This window comes from Pseudorasbora parva, chromosome 13 (assembly GCF_024679245.1).
Source record: "Pseudorasbora parva isolate DD20220531a chromosome 13, ASM2467924v1, whole genome shotgun sequence".
Lineage (NCBI taxonomy): Eukaryota > Metazoa > Chordata > Actinopteri > Cypriniformes > Gobionidae > Pseudorasbora > Pseudorasbora parva.
Window position 1 is genome coordinate 39,209,907 of NC_090184.1, and position 15,727 is coordinate 39,225,633.

Below are 15,727 nucleotides of genomic sequence, written 5' to 3' on the forward strand. Positions count from 1 at the left end.
CTTAAATATAAACCCTTCAAAAATACTTCTCAATATAGGAAAATGTAATTGGGTTTATTACATGAATATCTGGATGATCCCACTAATAAGGTCAAACCTATATTTTAATATAAATAAAGGCTTCCAAAATATTGTTATGCTTGGTTAACATGGATCATAAGTGTGCTACAAAAGGTTGTTAATTTTCCCATTAAACTTACACCATTTTTATTTATATTTAACAAAATTACAAAAGTTTTCATGTTTTTAGGGGGAAACTTTTCATTGACACTCAAACCGTTTTAAACATAAACTTCAAGGGAAACAATAAAGAGCAGCTGTAGACATAGTTGTAGTGATATTGTGTTTATTTCTCTCGAATGTTTCTTCAGACAGTCATTTCTCCTGAACTACTGCGCATGGACGCCACAACACGTCTTAACAGTGTAAAACCATTATTATTTTTTTACTTAATTGAAATATAACAATAATTTTCTTCTATTACAAAATACCCTGCTATTCACTGAGAGATACAGCAAATCGTGTAAGACGTCATTAGTGTCCTCCACCACTAGAGGGCAGAGCTGTAATGATACATTTAATGCTTAATCTAAGGTGACATTTCCTCTGCTCTTCTGCCAGTAATAACACACAATGTGATTTACAGTCAGTGATAAAAGAACATCTTAAAATCATGTGACATGTGTATGAACAGCCTTTCATATCACAACTGGCAGCTGATATGTCAATTCTAGAAGTTGTCCATATAAACTTGAGTGCATTTTCTATCCCCTCAAATTATAGGCCTAGCCTACAGTAAAATAAAGTTCAGCATAAAATACAAAAAATAACAATTCTCAAAAAACCGGAGCAAAAAACCAAACGTGTTAAAAATATTAATATATTTTCCTCACTGTTCTCCAGAGCTAAATATAACATGACATCTCATTGACGGATGACAGTGATGAGAGAACTATTGAATATGTGTCTCATCTTTGGTTCAAATAATACACAACAAAAGTGCACTCAGTAATTATTTTATGTTGCACTAAGTCTTCTCGGACTTACAGTACACTGATAGGCTAAATAGCAACGTGAATGTAGCATCATGCTAAAGATAAAAGTTTCGGTTTTAAATTCCATTATGGAAATGCACTTTTCACAGTTAGCCATGATAAATTGATTCTGTGAGTGAAATCGTAACAGGTAGATATCTGCAATAAAGTGATTAGTTTTATGTACGCAGTCGTGTATTTTGTCAATGTAAAAGCTTTTATTAGACTATATTAATGGAGTCTAATGTTATATGGTCCTCAATGAGGGCAAATTACTGAGTGCACCCTTTTAGAAACCTTTTAATAGCTCAAAATTTGATTTGGTTATATTTCATTAATATCTGGATGGATGTTGTATTTGCTCACACACAACAGAACAACAATACATGAGCATGTGTCTTGCATAACATTTGCATTGATCAATATGATGCAGGATTGTGCACAAATCTCCCAAGTTTAAATATTTCAAAACCTTTTTACAAAATGAACTGGGTGGCATGTGCGTATGAAAGGTTAATTAATCTGTGTGAGCATGAGGAGAAAAAAACAACAACATTGATTTGTTTTCAATTCTCATTCAATTCTCATTCTCCACACACACACACTTGTTACCGAATACACCACACCAAGACTGAAATGTGTGAATATTGAGTTTGGCAACATGTTTAACTGAGAACTGAAGCAATCTCTCAGTAATCAAAACGCCAAGTCCATGATGAGGTGCAAAGCATAGAACGGGCCCCATCATTGTTAGAGGAGGTGAACGTCTGCAAGTAAATGTCACACATTTGAATATAACCGTTATAGGCTAATCATTTTCTTCTATCAATTATAAAATACATTTTCAGTCAGTGCTAATAAACAGCTATTTTCACACACTCTTCAATAAATAGCATAGTTATTTAACAATGCAAGAATAAATAAGCACAGCTGCGCAGTTGTGTTCCAGATATTAATTACATATGACAGCTAATTAGTTTGCAACTTCATAGCACCTGACAGGTTTTATTTTCATTACAATGCAGGTGATAAAATGCGACGAGCTGAAGACAAACGAGAGCAACGAGTGCGCTTATGTCACCTTCTCACACCGGTGTATTTTTAGAAGTGAGAAAACTAGGAAAGAACTCACCCCGTTAGCACCAAAATATCATGCAAAATTCCATGCAAAAACTCCAGAATCTGTTAATCTGATGTCATGTGGCTGCTTTTGATATATGTGTGAGGCGATATAAATAGTGTTGATCCGTGTTTGTGTATTAGTTTGCTTAGTGCTGATATAGAATGAATAAATTATATGAATTATTAACACATTGGCATGCTTAATGTTGAATTAGTCTCAGAAAATACAATGCAATGCAAAAGCATAAGATGTGTTTTGCTGCCCACGTCTGTTGGTCATCTAACGAATCACAACTGCAACCAAGTGTGCTTGGCATTGAAGGGTACAATCTAAAAATACATTTATCTTTCACAATGACAAATTAATAACACATACTTGTCATTTATGTACAACACAGTACATATACTGTTTTAAATGTCAGTTCTATCTGCTCTGTTGTGCAGCTACCACATGTACGTTTTTGAAGTGTCTATCTGTGAGTTTTGAGGGTCAGCAGCACCCTCTTTCTCTTTTTCTGTCTCATTCTCCCAGAGGTTAATAAGCGGTGGGTAGAGTTCGTTCAGGGGAATGGAGGTGGTGTGCTGCATGTACTTCTTAAGAGAGTGATGACAAGATTTCTGCTTCATGCGCCGTCCCATATAGAACACCAACAGTGCCATGATGCAGATGGCGAACATTGAGCCCATGACCGCTGCCAGGGCTACATTGGCCGGTTGAGCAACCATCTCCACAGCAAAGCTGGCTTCTTTGGTGGTCACGTTGATACAAGAGTGCTGGGTCTGCTCGGTGCCAGCCATGGTCAGGCAAACTTGGTACTCTGTGGATGGTAGGAGGTGTGTGAGGTTGTATTCTTGGACATCTACGGGGACCATTGCTGTGTAGCTGATCTGTGGGTTGTCGATCTTTACAGTAGCGCTGAGCCATTTGGGTTGTGCCACCTCATGGTTAGAGGAGACAACATATGGATGCACCTTCCATTCCAGTACCACAGACTGGGAATGGACAATTTTTGCCAGGATAACCAAAGATCCAGTGGTGTTCACCACCCCATGATGACCTCCAGTAGACCGTCCACCATGCCAGTTGCTCCTATCCACGTACACAGAGACACTTCGGGTGTCAGCTCCCTCTGCATTCCAAGCAACACATGTGTAGAGACCAGCATCCTCAGGTTCAACATGAGGGATCTCTAGAGCACCTTGTTCTTGCATCCGGTGCTTCTTCATCATTCCTCCTCCTTCATTTGCGGATGGGGAAACAACTTCAGAAGTGACTTTGTCACCAGTGGGTGTCACCCAGTAAAACTGAGGTGCTGGATCTGCCACGGCCCAGCAGTTGAGTGTTAGAAGCTGCCCTAAGGTTACATTGAGCAGTGGAGGGAAGGCATGCTGGGAAATTAGAGGCAGGCAGGTATTGCTTGCCCCATTCCAACTTGCAGACACCACGTCCTGAAGGGATTGGCCGACAAGATGTGATGGGGAGGCACAAAGAGTTATTTGGGGCTCCAGAACTTTGAGGCTTGATTGGTTGCCCAGGACGGGCCACCAATTGGCGAGACAATCACACCTGAGTGGGTTGCTATGAAGACTGATTTCATCCAGATTGGGGAAAGCGGATAAAATCTCATGGGGCAAAAGCGTGAGGTCATTATTGTGGATCAGTAAGGTGCGCAAGCTATGCATTTTCATGAAAGCGGCTCGGTCTATAAAGAACAGGTGAGGGTTGTTGTAGAGCTCCAATTTGGCCATTTGCGGTAAGTTTGAGAACGCGCCCCTCTCCACCGCCACAAGTTCCTCCATGTTGTTCAAACTGAGTTCATCTAAGTGGGGAAAGTCTCTGAAGTCGCCTTCCTGTATACGGACGATAGGATTCTTGTTAAGGTCAAGGAACTTTAGGCTTGATAGAACACGTAGGGCTTTCTTTGGCACAGCTGTGAGCTTGTTATCGAAGAACGAGAGACTCTCAAGATACTCTAATCCCTGGAAAGCACCCTCAGGTATTTCCCTGAGCCCCATTCCCGCAAGAACCAGGCTGTGCAATTTAGAGAGGGGGTGGAAGTTCATGTCTTGCAGCCCAAGAATGGGGTTTTCCCCTATCATTAATATCTCAAGGTTGGGTAGGGACTCAAACCAATGGCTGTCTATCGCCACAAGCTTGTTGGAGTTAAGGTGAAGCCTCAAAAGGTTCCCCAAGCCTGAAAAGGCATTAGGACCAATAGAAGAGATCTGATTATGATTAATATAAAGCTCCTCCAAGCTGACCAGGTCCTTTAGACACACATCAGGCAGCTCTTTAATTTGGTTTTCCTCAAGGTAGAGTGTGACCAGTTGGGTTAGGTTACTTAAGCCAACGTCTTGGATTTGTGTGAAGTGATTCTGCGAGAGATCCAGTTCCGTGAGGTTGACCAAGCTCTGGAGTTCTGAGGTTACCCTGGAGATATTGTTGCTCTGAAGAAGCAGCACCTGAGTATCAGTTGAAATATTCCATGGGATTCTGCTCAAATGGAGTTCGTTGCAGTCAACAGTCTTGGCTTGATGGTAGACCGACTGAGGCGTGTACCATGGGCGGGTCTCGCAGACACATTGGGCAGGGCAGAAGGGAATCGCTAGGGAGCAGCGAGACACAGCCAACACAAAACAGACTGTGAGCAGTGAAGTGGAAATGGCAGTTCTCTCCATATTGAGCATCTCTAGAGTGCTGTGCCCAGTGGGTAGTTGACAGTCGGAGGGAAGATTTCTACGAAATGGAAGACAGGAGTTTTCTCATCCAGCCCTGCGAAATGAAAAAGAAAGAAGACATATAAATCATGCAGATTATATGATGTCAGCCGAGTGCAAATGACATTAACGGCAACTTTAGATGTGATATTTATTAGCATGAGTTGCAGTACGTGCAGAAGGAATATTAAACATAAAGACTGCAATTTCTGCTCTCTTTAAGATGACAAACAAATCAAAGCATCATTTTTTGCAATGAGTAAATACCCAGATTTTACATTTTTAATATTCTACACTTCGTTCCCCTGCCAGTGCTTAGAGATCCCTCTGATAATTGATTATTCAGTCATCTCTCATTCTAGTCAACTAGAGAGAAATTGTTAGCGAGTGTGCAGCATTATTCCGGCCTGCATGCAAAAATACACCTGCCAAGCACAGGCTCCAACAAACACATGAAAGGAGCTGCACATCAAAGCCTGAGTGTGCTCCACCGTATGTTTCAATAGCATCGCAACATAAATGTAAGTACAGCTGGAAGAATTGCACAATATTGTAACCTTTGAGTGTAACTGCTCTCAGAGGGGCTGTAACTATACAGAAGGAAAGACAAAATGAACACCAATGCAATAAAACAGATTCCAAGCACTTTATCACACTCTAAATATCCAACGGACAAAATATCTCCAGGCCAGACGCATTTGAGATCTCCAGAGCATGTTTAAGCCTCAAGCATTTTGGCTAGTTTTTGAATTTGATTACCACACATATTCAGTCTTCTGCAATACAAACCAAGGCATTTGTAGTGAAAATAATCTATACAAAAATGGCATTTGTCTTCGTCCTTTTTCAACATCATAAAACAGATATAGGCCTATCCTGTGTTCAAACAGGAGCCTTTGGTGATGGACTACCGTTTGATCTCCCACCATGCCAGGGTCTGTGATGCATTTCTCCCCTGATTGCCGCTCGGTGCTAATGAGCTGAATTTAACTGGCAGGAGGCGCGAGAGAAGAACTGAAGACTGAGAGCTGTTAATAGGTTTTACAGCATATGACTCACACAGACACTAAACTAGGAAAATCTAAAAGTCCTACCATATGTCTGAACAAATCTGTAATTGAAGATGAAGATCAACAGTGTTAATTGGAACAAACGGCAACATTGACTAACTTTAGAAGAGTTGTTACAGGGGTTCTCAACTCGTGGGTCAAAGGTTTGTACTGATGGGAAATTTAAATAATATAAAAAAACATTTAACTCACCATATACATGTGCATAGTTATGATAGAAAAATAAATAGGCTAGATAAGAAAACAATTCCTTATTCATTAATTAATATATTTTGTTGTTATTGTTAAAGGCTGTGTTTCCAATCAAACTTTACAGTCTGTTGATGCAAATACATCTCTCACTCATAGGGCTCTATCATACGCAATGGCAAGTGTTTTTTGCTAGTTATCATTTTCATTGTCAGCCCACAGATTTTTAAAATACTAAATACACTAATGCCCATCTGTTTCGCCCATAGGTGTGCAAGTATGAAAACAAGGTGTGTTCAGGTGCATTGTTGGCACATTAGTGATATGCGGCTAAAGGTGAGTACACCATGCACATACACTCTGCTTGTTATACACACGCAGCAGCACACAGACATGCAAAATATATTTAAAATAAAAGCAAAACAAAGTAAAATATTATAATTGTGTACATAAAGATTAGATTACTGTAATGCACTTTATGCAGGGATTAGTCAGTCTTCACTGTCTCGCCTGCAGTTAGTGCAAAATGCTGCAGCTCGTCTGTTAACTGGGTCCCGAAGATACGAACACGTTACCCCCGTTTTGGCTTCTCTGCATTGGCTACCTGTGCGTTTTCGTGTTGATTTTAAAATTCTTTTATTTGTTTTTAAGAGCCTGAATGGTCTCGCTCCACGGTATCTGTCTGACCTTCTTCAGCCTCATGCACCGTCCCGCTCCCTTAGATCGGCAAATCAATCTATGCTCATTGTCCCTAAAACAAAGAGAAAGCGAAGAGGTGACCGTGCTTTTTCAGTCGCTGGCCCCAAATTATGGAATGAGTTGCCACTTCATATCAAGCGGGCTGACTCACTTCTAGTTTTTAAATCTCTTCTTAAAACACATTATTTTTCTTTGGCCTTTAACACAGTTTGAGATGACTTTTATTGTGACTGCCCTTTTATTGCGTTAAACATCTGGTTATTAAATTTAAATTTTGATATGGTGACCTTGAATAGTTTTTAATGTGTTTTATGTAAATTATTTTGTGTATTGCCAATGTACAGCACTTTGGCTAACTTTGTTATTTTTAAAGTGCTTTATAAATAAATGAGATTGAGATTGAGATTGAAAGATACAAATGCCTACATGTAAGAATGGATAGTCATTGCATGTATCAGAATTAACTATTTAAAGTAATGACAAATGAAATTGGTTAATTATTTGACCAATTGTGGCAATACACACGTATTAAAACTGATTCATCAGGTCAAGGGTGACTATATTCCACCATGTAAATAGTGAATCTGTTATGGTGCAAACGCACCCGGCTTTTAAAGGTAATGGGAGATGAGACGCTGATTGTTTTATTGGACATTATGCCCAAAACACACACGACTCATTAAAAGACTAGGTACAACCCTTTTGGACCATGTGTCTGGCGCGTCCAACATTTTTTCTGTGTTAAACTAGCAAAAGTAGATTCAGCCCACAGTAAGTGCACCTGTGCCATGCGTTTCAGATCATTCGCGTAGATAGTTCAAATAGGGCCAATAGTGTTACTGTACTTTAAATAATAAAGCAATGGGTTTGGGTCATGGGTTTGATTCCCAGGGAATGCATGAATTGATTCAATCAGTTCAGTTCATGCAATCAGAGTCAAAACTATAATATTAATGACTAGTAAATTCAAAATTAGACGACAATGTAATATGAACAAATGTCAACATTTTAAAAACAAATTTCTTTATTTATGATAAAGTATTTTCCATAGACACACTGTAAAAAAAAATGTTTTGCCTTAAAATTGTGAGTTTATTGAAATTGAAAATTTGAGTTGATACAATGAAGGAAATTTGTTTAATAAATAGAAACTCAAAATATTATTGTATCTGAACCACATAAAAAATGTGATGAATCACACAATTACCCAATATGCTTACAAAATCTTTTAATAATATTTTAATAAAGGTTGTCGAATCTCAAAAAATGTTCATTGTATTAACTCAAAATTTTAATTTCAATTAACTCAAAATTTTAAGGCAACCAGGCAACTTGTTTAAAGGAAACTTTTTTTCTAAATAATTTTTTGCAGTGCAGTAAAAGAAATGGACAGAGCGATCCCATAAACTTCAACGGCGGAAAATGAAGTAGATTAGAAGCACTCACTTCCTGATGGCTGAGCGTACTGCGCAGGCTGAGGACGTAGATGTGACATGAGCCTCCTGTCTGACAGTTGTAAGTCTTCTAGTAGTTGTGGAAAGTGAAATCTGAATCACGTTGTTTAAATGTTTTGTCCCGTTGCTTTTGGCTCACTATGGGCTTCTCCCCATTCTTGACTTTATCGGACTTTATGTCTCCACGTCCCCCCGACTGCCTCATAGACAGTAAAAGATTGCTTCTGAGCGCCTCCTCCTGTCTATACGGTAATTTCTCACTGTGCAACGGAGTCACGTTGGTTATGCCGCATTCGTTAGCCTATTTTTTTTTACAAAAACAGCTTCTACGGGGCGATAGTGTAAGATACAAGGTAACGGAGCCCTTTATGCATTGTTGTGTTTCTTTATAAATAGACAATTGTCAAACTGAGTCTTTAAACACCTCAGATGTAAAGTCATTCACTGTCAAAGTGACACAAAAATGAATGGGAGTCAATGGGATGCTAACAGCAGGTGATGGCTTGGTTAGCAATGGCCGCCCCTATGGGTGGAACGCTTTCCGTGTGCTAGATTACCCCCTTGGTATTTTCGTACTGTGTTGGGTCAGCACTTGATATCCAATGTAAAATGTGGGTCCTGAAGAAACATCAGCGAAAAATAAAAATCATATTATGACACATTTCAAATCAAAGCTGATACATGACGGAGCGCTGTGCGGATTCAAAGTGACACTTATGTTGTGCACCAAATGTAACAACACTTTTGTTCAAAGCCCATCAGTAAGACGAATAAAGTTTCTCACGAACCACACATCCTGGTTGCACATTAGAATAGACCCAATGATGCAATCAAGCGCAACTTTCTTTTCTGTTATGTCATACGCAAAATAAGATACTAACTAGGAGAGCACAAGGTATTATATGCTTCTACATGATTCAGTATTGAACATCTGTTGTCCTAACTGCTCATCTGACCTTTACATAAATGCACTGTGGTGAAGCGCTTTCATAATACCCCAAAAAATACCATGGTATTTACCATGATGATAATACTATGGTGTCCTATACTTTGAAAAATACCATGTAGGGTTACGTGCAATTTACCATGCTATTTACACTTGAAGAAGTTCAAAAAACACCATGGTAAAAACCATGGTACTTTAAATAATATGAAAGAACTTTACATTAATGAATGTCATAAACCTCAGTGATCTGACTTTAGTTTGTGTGCTTTAAATAGCACACCATGGTAGATAAATCCACTTGTGGCGACAGTAAAACAAGCAAATCCAACGCTTTTCACACAGACATGAGCTGCCTATTCCGCTGAGTCTTGGGGTCTTTTAATCTGCTCAGCCTGCTCTTGATTGCAGCGATAGGCCTGTTAAAGATTTCTAGAACAAAGACAAAACGTGGACACGGCGCTCAAACGGCACTGGCTCTGGAAATGAAAACAAGATGGGGAAAAATTACCCACCCTCGCTCACCCCCTCCACACTGTGATCTTTTCATGCGTCGAACACAAATTAACTCCCCTGAGAGGTGTGTTGAAGAGGGGTGAGATGAGACGGGGGAGGGGACAGTCAGACGGATGGGGTGTGTCCCTCTTTGCTGCAAAGAGCCTCAAACGTCTGATGTACCTCAAAGACTAGTGCTGTCACAACACATCAGAGCATAAAAGTCCAAAATATTTCATGCAATCTCTTGCATTAGATTGTTGTCGAATTGGAGACAAGCTTCTTAAGCAGTTCAGGTAGGACAGATCAGATTTGAACAACACTAGAGTCACTTCTACACACTTACAACCTGTTTCTTTGGAAACAAAGCTGCTGGGAATCATGATGACATTTTAGATAACAAAATCCCTAATGACACAATACACCGTTCTGAATAAAGCCTGAAATGCACTCTACACAGGTATGTGAAAGCAAAAGCTTTTAGCAACTATTCTTCATAACTCAATATGCAAGCGCAGCGAGGGGTGCTGCTAAAGCTGATATTAGCATAAACCGTTTTCTCTTTCAGGTCAACTACTCTCGAAAGAATCATGCTGAGCCAGTTAAATCACATGAACATGTTTATAGCAGCTATCTGACCAATAAAACACATGGTTTAATGGCACAAACAAATGAAGGTAACTCTATCACTCCCTTGAGTACTGAGCTTTGTTACTGTCACAGTAACACAGGGTCTGTTTGTTTACATTTATTTACATTTACCAACTTTATGAAACCCCTCTGGTTCTACTCGCACCTCTCCGAGAGGAATTTAGTACTGGCGTTTCTGGCATAGGAGGCGGGTGCACTAACAAGGATCATCAGAGGCTAGGGCGCCTCTTGAGGCCAGGGGAGTGAGGTTTACCTGCAAAGCTCTTTACTAGCTTCCGTTACATTCACTCCCCTTAATCCTCACTCCCATCCAGGTCATGGCACTAATGTAACCTACGGTTCAACTCACACTGCTCCGAGTAGGAATTACACTAAAGACCGCAGCCTCTACACTGTAAAAAAATTCAGGTCTCCAATTGAGAATTTTCAAGTGACTGATCACATTAAAAATTTTCAGTTGGCTGGATTGAAATTCTGTAAATTGATGCAAGCGTCAGTTGCTAGTGCAACTCTTGAGGCCTGGGGAGTAAAGTTTACTCACACAACTCTTACTAGCTGGCCTTCGTTACAATCACCTCCTCTAATCCTCACACCCATCCGGGTCATTGCACCATTGTAACCCCTTCGGTTCTACTAGCACTGCTACATTTCTGGCATGGGAGACGAGAACGCTAACAAGGTTATCTGAGAAGTATCTGACAGTGGAGCACTGAGTCATTTGAGAAAATATTATGTGTAAAAAAAATTTTTTTTAACATGATTTTAGCATAAAAAGCACCGTTTATGATACCACTGCTGTCACATTTTATTCCTGATTCAATATATTTTTAAAAATGTATTTCGACAAACAGTAATCAGTTTATAATCAGTTTTATATATTACTATATAATATATTGCACACTATGTGTATATAATACAATTATAGTATGCAATTTATGATTCTAGCTTCAATCTACTTGAATGGAGAGAAAGTTACAGGCTTTATATCAGTGTGAATTTATTATTAAAGCACTTTTATATTATTTATTAATATTTTGAATTCACTTTTATTTTATATTTTCCGCATTTTATATTTAATAAAGTTTTTGTAATCTTTATTTCAATTACTTAAAAAGACATCTAGATTTAGTTAAAGGGTTAGTTCACCCCAAAATGAAAATGATTTCATTAATTACTCACCCTCATGACGTTGGACACCCGTAACACCTTAAGATATTTTTGTTGAAAGCTGATGGCTGAGAAAGGCTTCAGATAGGCCTCCATTGGCATTCAGTACATTCCCACTCACAAGACCCATAAAAGGCAATAAAAACATCGACACAAAGTCCATCTCACTACAGTGGCTGTACAATAATTTTACAATGCGACTAAAATAGTTATTGTGCGCACAAAAATAAAAATAACAACTTTATCCACCAAGTTATTGATGTGAACTCGACGCATGTGTGAGAATATGACGCAGCTCCACCGTCCGAATACATGACCCGGAAGAGGAGGAGCACCGCTATCTCGTGAGTTCACGTCCGAGACCTACACGGAAGACAATAACTTGCTGGATTTTTTGCGCATAAAAACTACTTTCGTCGCTTTGTAAAATTATTGTACAGCCACTGTAGTGAGATGGACTTTGTAACGAAGTCTTTAGTGCCTTTTATGGGTCTTTCTGAAGCCTTTCTCAGCATCAGCTTTCAACAAAAATATCTTCATTTGTGTTCCGAAGATGAACAAAGGTGTTACGAGTGTCCAACCACATGAGGGTGAGTATTTTCATTTTTGGGTGAACTTATCCTTTAACAATAAATGCACTGCTGCGAATAACAAGTATGCTACTTTCAGAAGAGGATAGTATTATGCTAGCAATGCGTTGGCCAAGCATTTACATCTAACTTTGCATATTTGCGTATTTCTTGCCTAAGGCTAGAGTGTTTCTCTATTCTCAGTGCGCTATCTCTCATTCTGCCAACTCGTGCATTTTAATAGCATCTGGGGAAGAATTCTTGGGAGAAAAGACAAAAAGATGGTAGTTAACATACAATAAGAGAACAGAGTACAGAGCTAGCAGCTCACATCATTGGTTATTTTGTGATCTTGAGTACATATTGAGATTTCTCACTTTGGTATCATGGCAAATCTCAGGCTTATCAATAAATCAGAGGCAAATTCTCCTTTTTTTCGCTCTCTTTTAAATCTCATTGCTGTCTCAGAGAAGCAAGCAATATTTAAAGAGTGATATTTCTTTCCTATGTCCCCACCCTCAGAAGTGCTGATCCTTTAACAGACTGGAGACAGAACATCTTAAGCAGAAGCCATCTTGTTTCCTCCCATCCTGCTGCTGCAGAGATCAGATCACCTTCAGCGATAAAGGTGGAGATTCTGTGAGTGTCTGCGAGGGAGGTTTCTGTGTATAAGTGCATCAGCTGAGTCTCAGGCTGGCTGTAGCGTGTAAAACTACTCCGCACGCCTGTCTGATCGCATTAGACACTGGGACGGTCATTCTGGACGTAACCCCCACGGCCCCTCTGCACGGCAGGAAATGGGGCCACCTTGCCTGATGCCATGGCAACCTGACAGGAAGAAGCAAAAAGGACCAACCCTTGGGGCTTCCTTGTGCATATGTGTGTGATGCCGGGACATACTCTCTCAGTGTGTGTGTGAGAGAGAGAGCTGGGAAAATACTGAATGAAAGACAGAGAGAACAACTTGAGTGGGTTAGTGAATCTGGAATATAAGAGATTACAAGAATAAGGCCCTAAAGGAAACAAAGATGAAAAAGACAAATATAGAAAGAAAAATGTATCTCGTTAAACTCTTGGAACTATCCGGTAATGAAAAATCATTCCAAAATAAATTAAAATAAACACTGCACTTTAGTTAAATAAATACCCACTATATAAATATGTGTGTGCGTTTGTGTGTGTGGGCATGTTTTTTGTGAAATATCAGGACACAAATATGTATAATGACATGGCTATGACATAGGTATTACAAGGAGAGGGTGAAATATGAGGACATTACTCATGTCCCCACTTTTCAAAATGCTTATAAATCATACAGGATGAGTTTAGTTTTTTTTTTTTTAAATGCAGAATGTTTCCAGTGATGGGTTAGGGGCAGGGGCAGTGTGGGGATAGAAAATACAGTTTGTACAGTCCCCATTTATAATACGAAGTTTGAGTATATGTAATGAAACTCTGAATATATATAATGCAGCATTCTTAAGGCTTATGAGCAATCATGTTGTTGCAGAAAACATTATGCATCATTATTGAGTGTTGGGGGAAATGTTGGCCAAAATTGTCACATGCCTGTCCTGTCTTGTGTGCACATGTGGGTTTGTCATGTCTACTGTCAACCCCGCCCTTCTTGTTATCTGATTATTGGTTCATTTGCCCCACCTGTTCTCCCTCATTATCTGCCTTGTTTGTTCCCTTTATAATCTCCTTGTGTTTGTCAGTCTGTGTTGGATCCTTGTGTAATGTCTGCGTCTTCCGTCCTCCCCGTGATTCTGTTGGTTTGTTTAAGTTTGTATTTATATTATTCTATTATGTGTTTTTCCCCTCGTGGGTTTTGTTTTGAGTTTATGTTTTATTTTATAATAAATTATCATTTTCTGCACTTGAGTCCTCGCACCCTTTTCCCTTGTCTGTGACGTGACAGAAGGATCCAACCACTTGAGGACTCAGCAGGACTTGTATTTTTTTTGTTGTTTTCATTTTTGTTTTTCTCCCTGTATCCTCCTATGGAGTGGGAGAAGAACCTGCGGGTGATGCGTTACCTGAACTCCCGGTACATCCGTCAACAGGGGACGGATGTACAAGAGTTTGCAGGACTGTTCCTCAAGGAGGTCGAACATTTTGGGCTCAACGAGGCAGAGTGGAAGGAGACTTTTAACCTCTGCCTCGACATGCCCCTCTCTCCAGGGGTGATGGACAGGATGGGGAGTCTGGGGTTCTGGGAATTTGTCTACTGCCTGGGCCCCAGTCCTTCCATGGTGCGTGTTCCGGCGGATCGTGCTCCGGTGGTCCCTGTGCCGGTGGATCGTGTTCCGGTGGTCCCTGCTCCGGTGGTCCCGAAACGGAGGAGGAGGAGAAAGGCTCCCTCCGTACCTGCTCCGGTGGTCCCGATTCCAGGGGTCCCAGTACCGGTGGATCGGATTCCGGTGGTCTCTTTGCCGGCAGATCGTATTCCGGTGGTCCCTATGCTGGCGGATCGTATTCCGGTGGTCCCAGTACCGGTGGATCGTGCGCCGGTGGTCCCTGTGCCGGTGGATCATGTTCCGGTGGTCCCTGTGCCGGTGGATCGTGTTCCGGTGGTCCCTGTGCCGGTGGATCGTGTTCCGGTGGTCCCTGTGCCGGTGGATCGTGTTCCGGTGGTCCCTGTGCCGGTGGATCGTGTTCCGGTGGTCCCGAGTCCGGAAACGGCCTGGAGGGCTGTGATGGGATGCTTTGTGGTGGCAGTCCTGCATGCGTGGAAGGAGCACAGGGCTTTATCCGAAGCCCCGGAGGCAGTTCCGGTGGTCCCAGTTCCGGTGGATCGTGTGCCGGTGGTCTCAGTTCCGGTGGATCGTGTTCCGGTGGTCCCTGTGCCGGTGGATCGTGTTCCGGTGGTCCCAGTTCCGGCAGATCATGTTCCGGTGGTCCCAATGCCAGCAGATCGTATTCCGGTGGTCCCAGTACCGGTGGATACTGCTGGACTGGAGAAGTTTCCCCAACGCCCTGCCTGCGCCGCTGAGGCGCCCTGCTCTCCCTGCGCCGCTGAGGCGCCCTGCTCTCCCTGCGCCGCTGAGGCGCCCTGCTCTCCCTGCGCCGCTGAGGCGCCCTGCTCTCCCTGCGCCGCTGAGGCGCCCTGCTCTCCGTGCGCCGCTGAGGCGCCCTGCTCTCCGTGCGCCGCTGAGGCGCCCTGCTCTCCGTGCGCCGCTGAGGCGTCCTGCTCTCCGTGCGCCGCTGAGGCGTCCTGCTCTCCGTGCGCCGCTGAGGCGTCCTGCTCTCCGTGCGCCGCTGAGGCGTCCTGCTCTCCGTGCGCCGCTGAGGCGTCCTGCTCTCCGTGCGCCGCTGAGGCGTCCTGCTCTCCGTGCGCCGCTGAGGCGTCCTGCTCTCCGTGCGCCGCTGAGGCGCCCTGCTCTCCGTGCGCCGCTGAGGCGTCCTGCTCTCCGTGCGCCGCTGAGGCGTCCTGCTCTCCGTGCGCCGCTGAGGCGTCCTGCTCTCCGTGCGCCGCTGAGGCGTCCTGCTCTCCGTGCGCCGCTGAGGCGTCCTGCTCTCCGTGCGCCGCTGAGGCGTCCTGCTCTCCGTGCGCCGCTGAGGCGTCCTGCTCTCCGTGCGCCGCTGAGGCGTCCTGCTCTCCGTGCGCCGCTGA

At 42.2% G+C, this 15,727-nt stretch overlaps 1 protein-coding gene across 1 annotated transcript in view; it reads right to left on the reverse strand.

Moving 5' to 3' along the window:
• Positions 1 to 329: 329 nt before the first annotated feature.
• Positions 330 to 15,727, reverse strand: part of si:ch211-180f4.1 (uncharacterized protein LOC100144405 homolog) — a 28,163-nt gene continuing 12,765 nt past the window's right edge. The window contains exon 2 of the mRNA XM_067414336.1: positions 330 to 4,929. Within this exon, the coding sequence (XP_067270437.1) occupies positions 2,601 to 4,844 (2,244 nt within the window). The 5' untranslated portion in view covers positions 4,845 to 4,929 and the 3' untranslated portion in view covers positions 330 to 2,600. The remainder of the gene's footprint in view (positions 4,930 to 15,727) is intronic.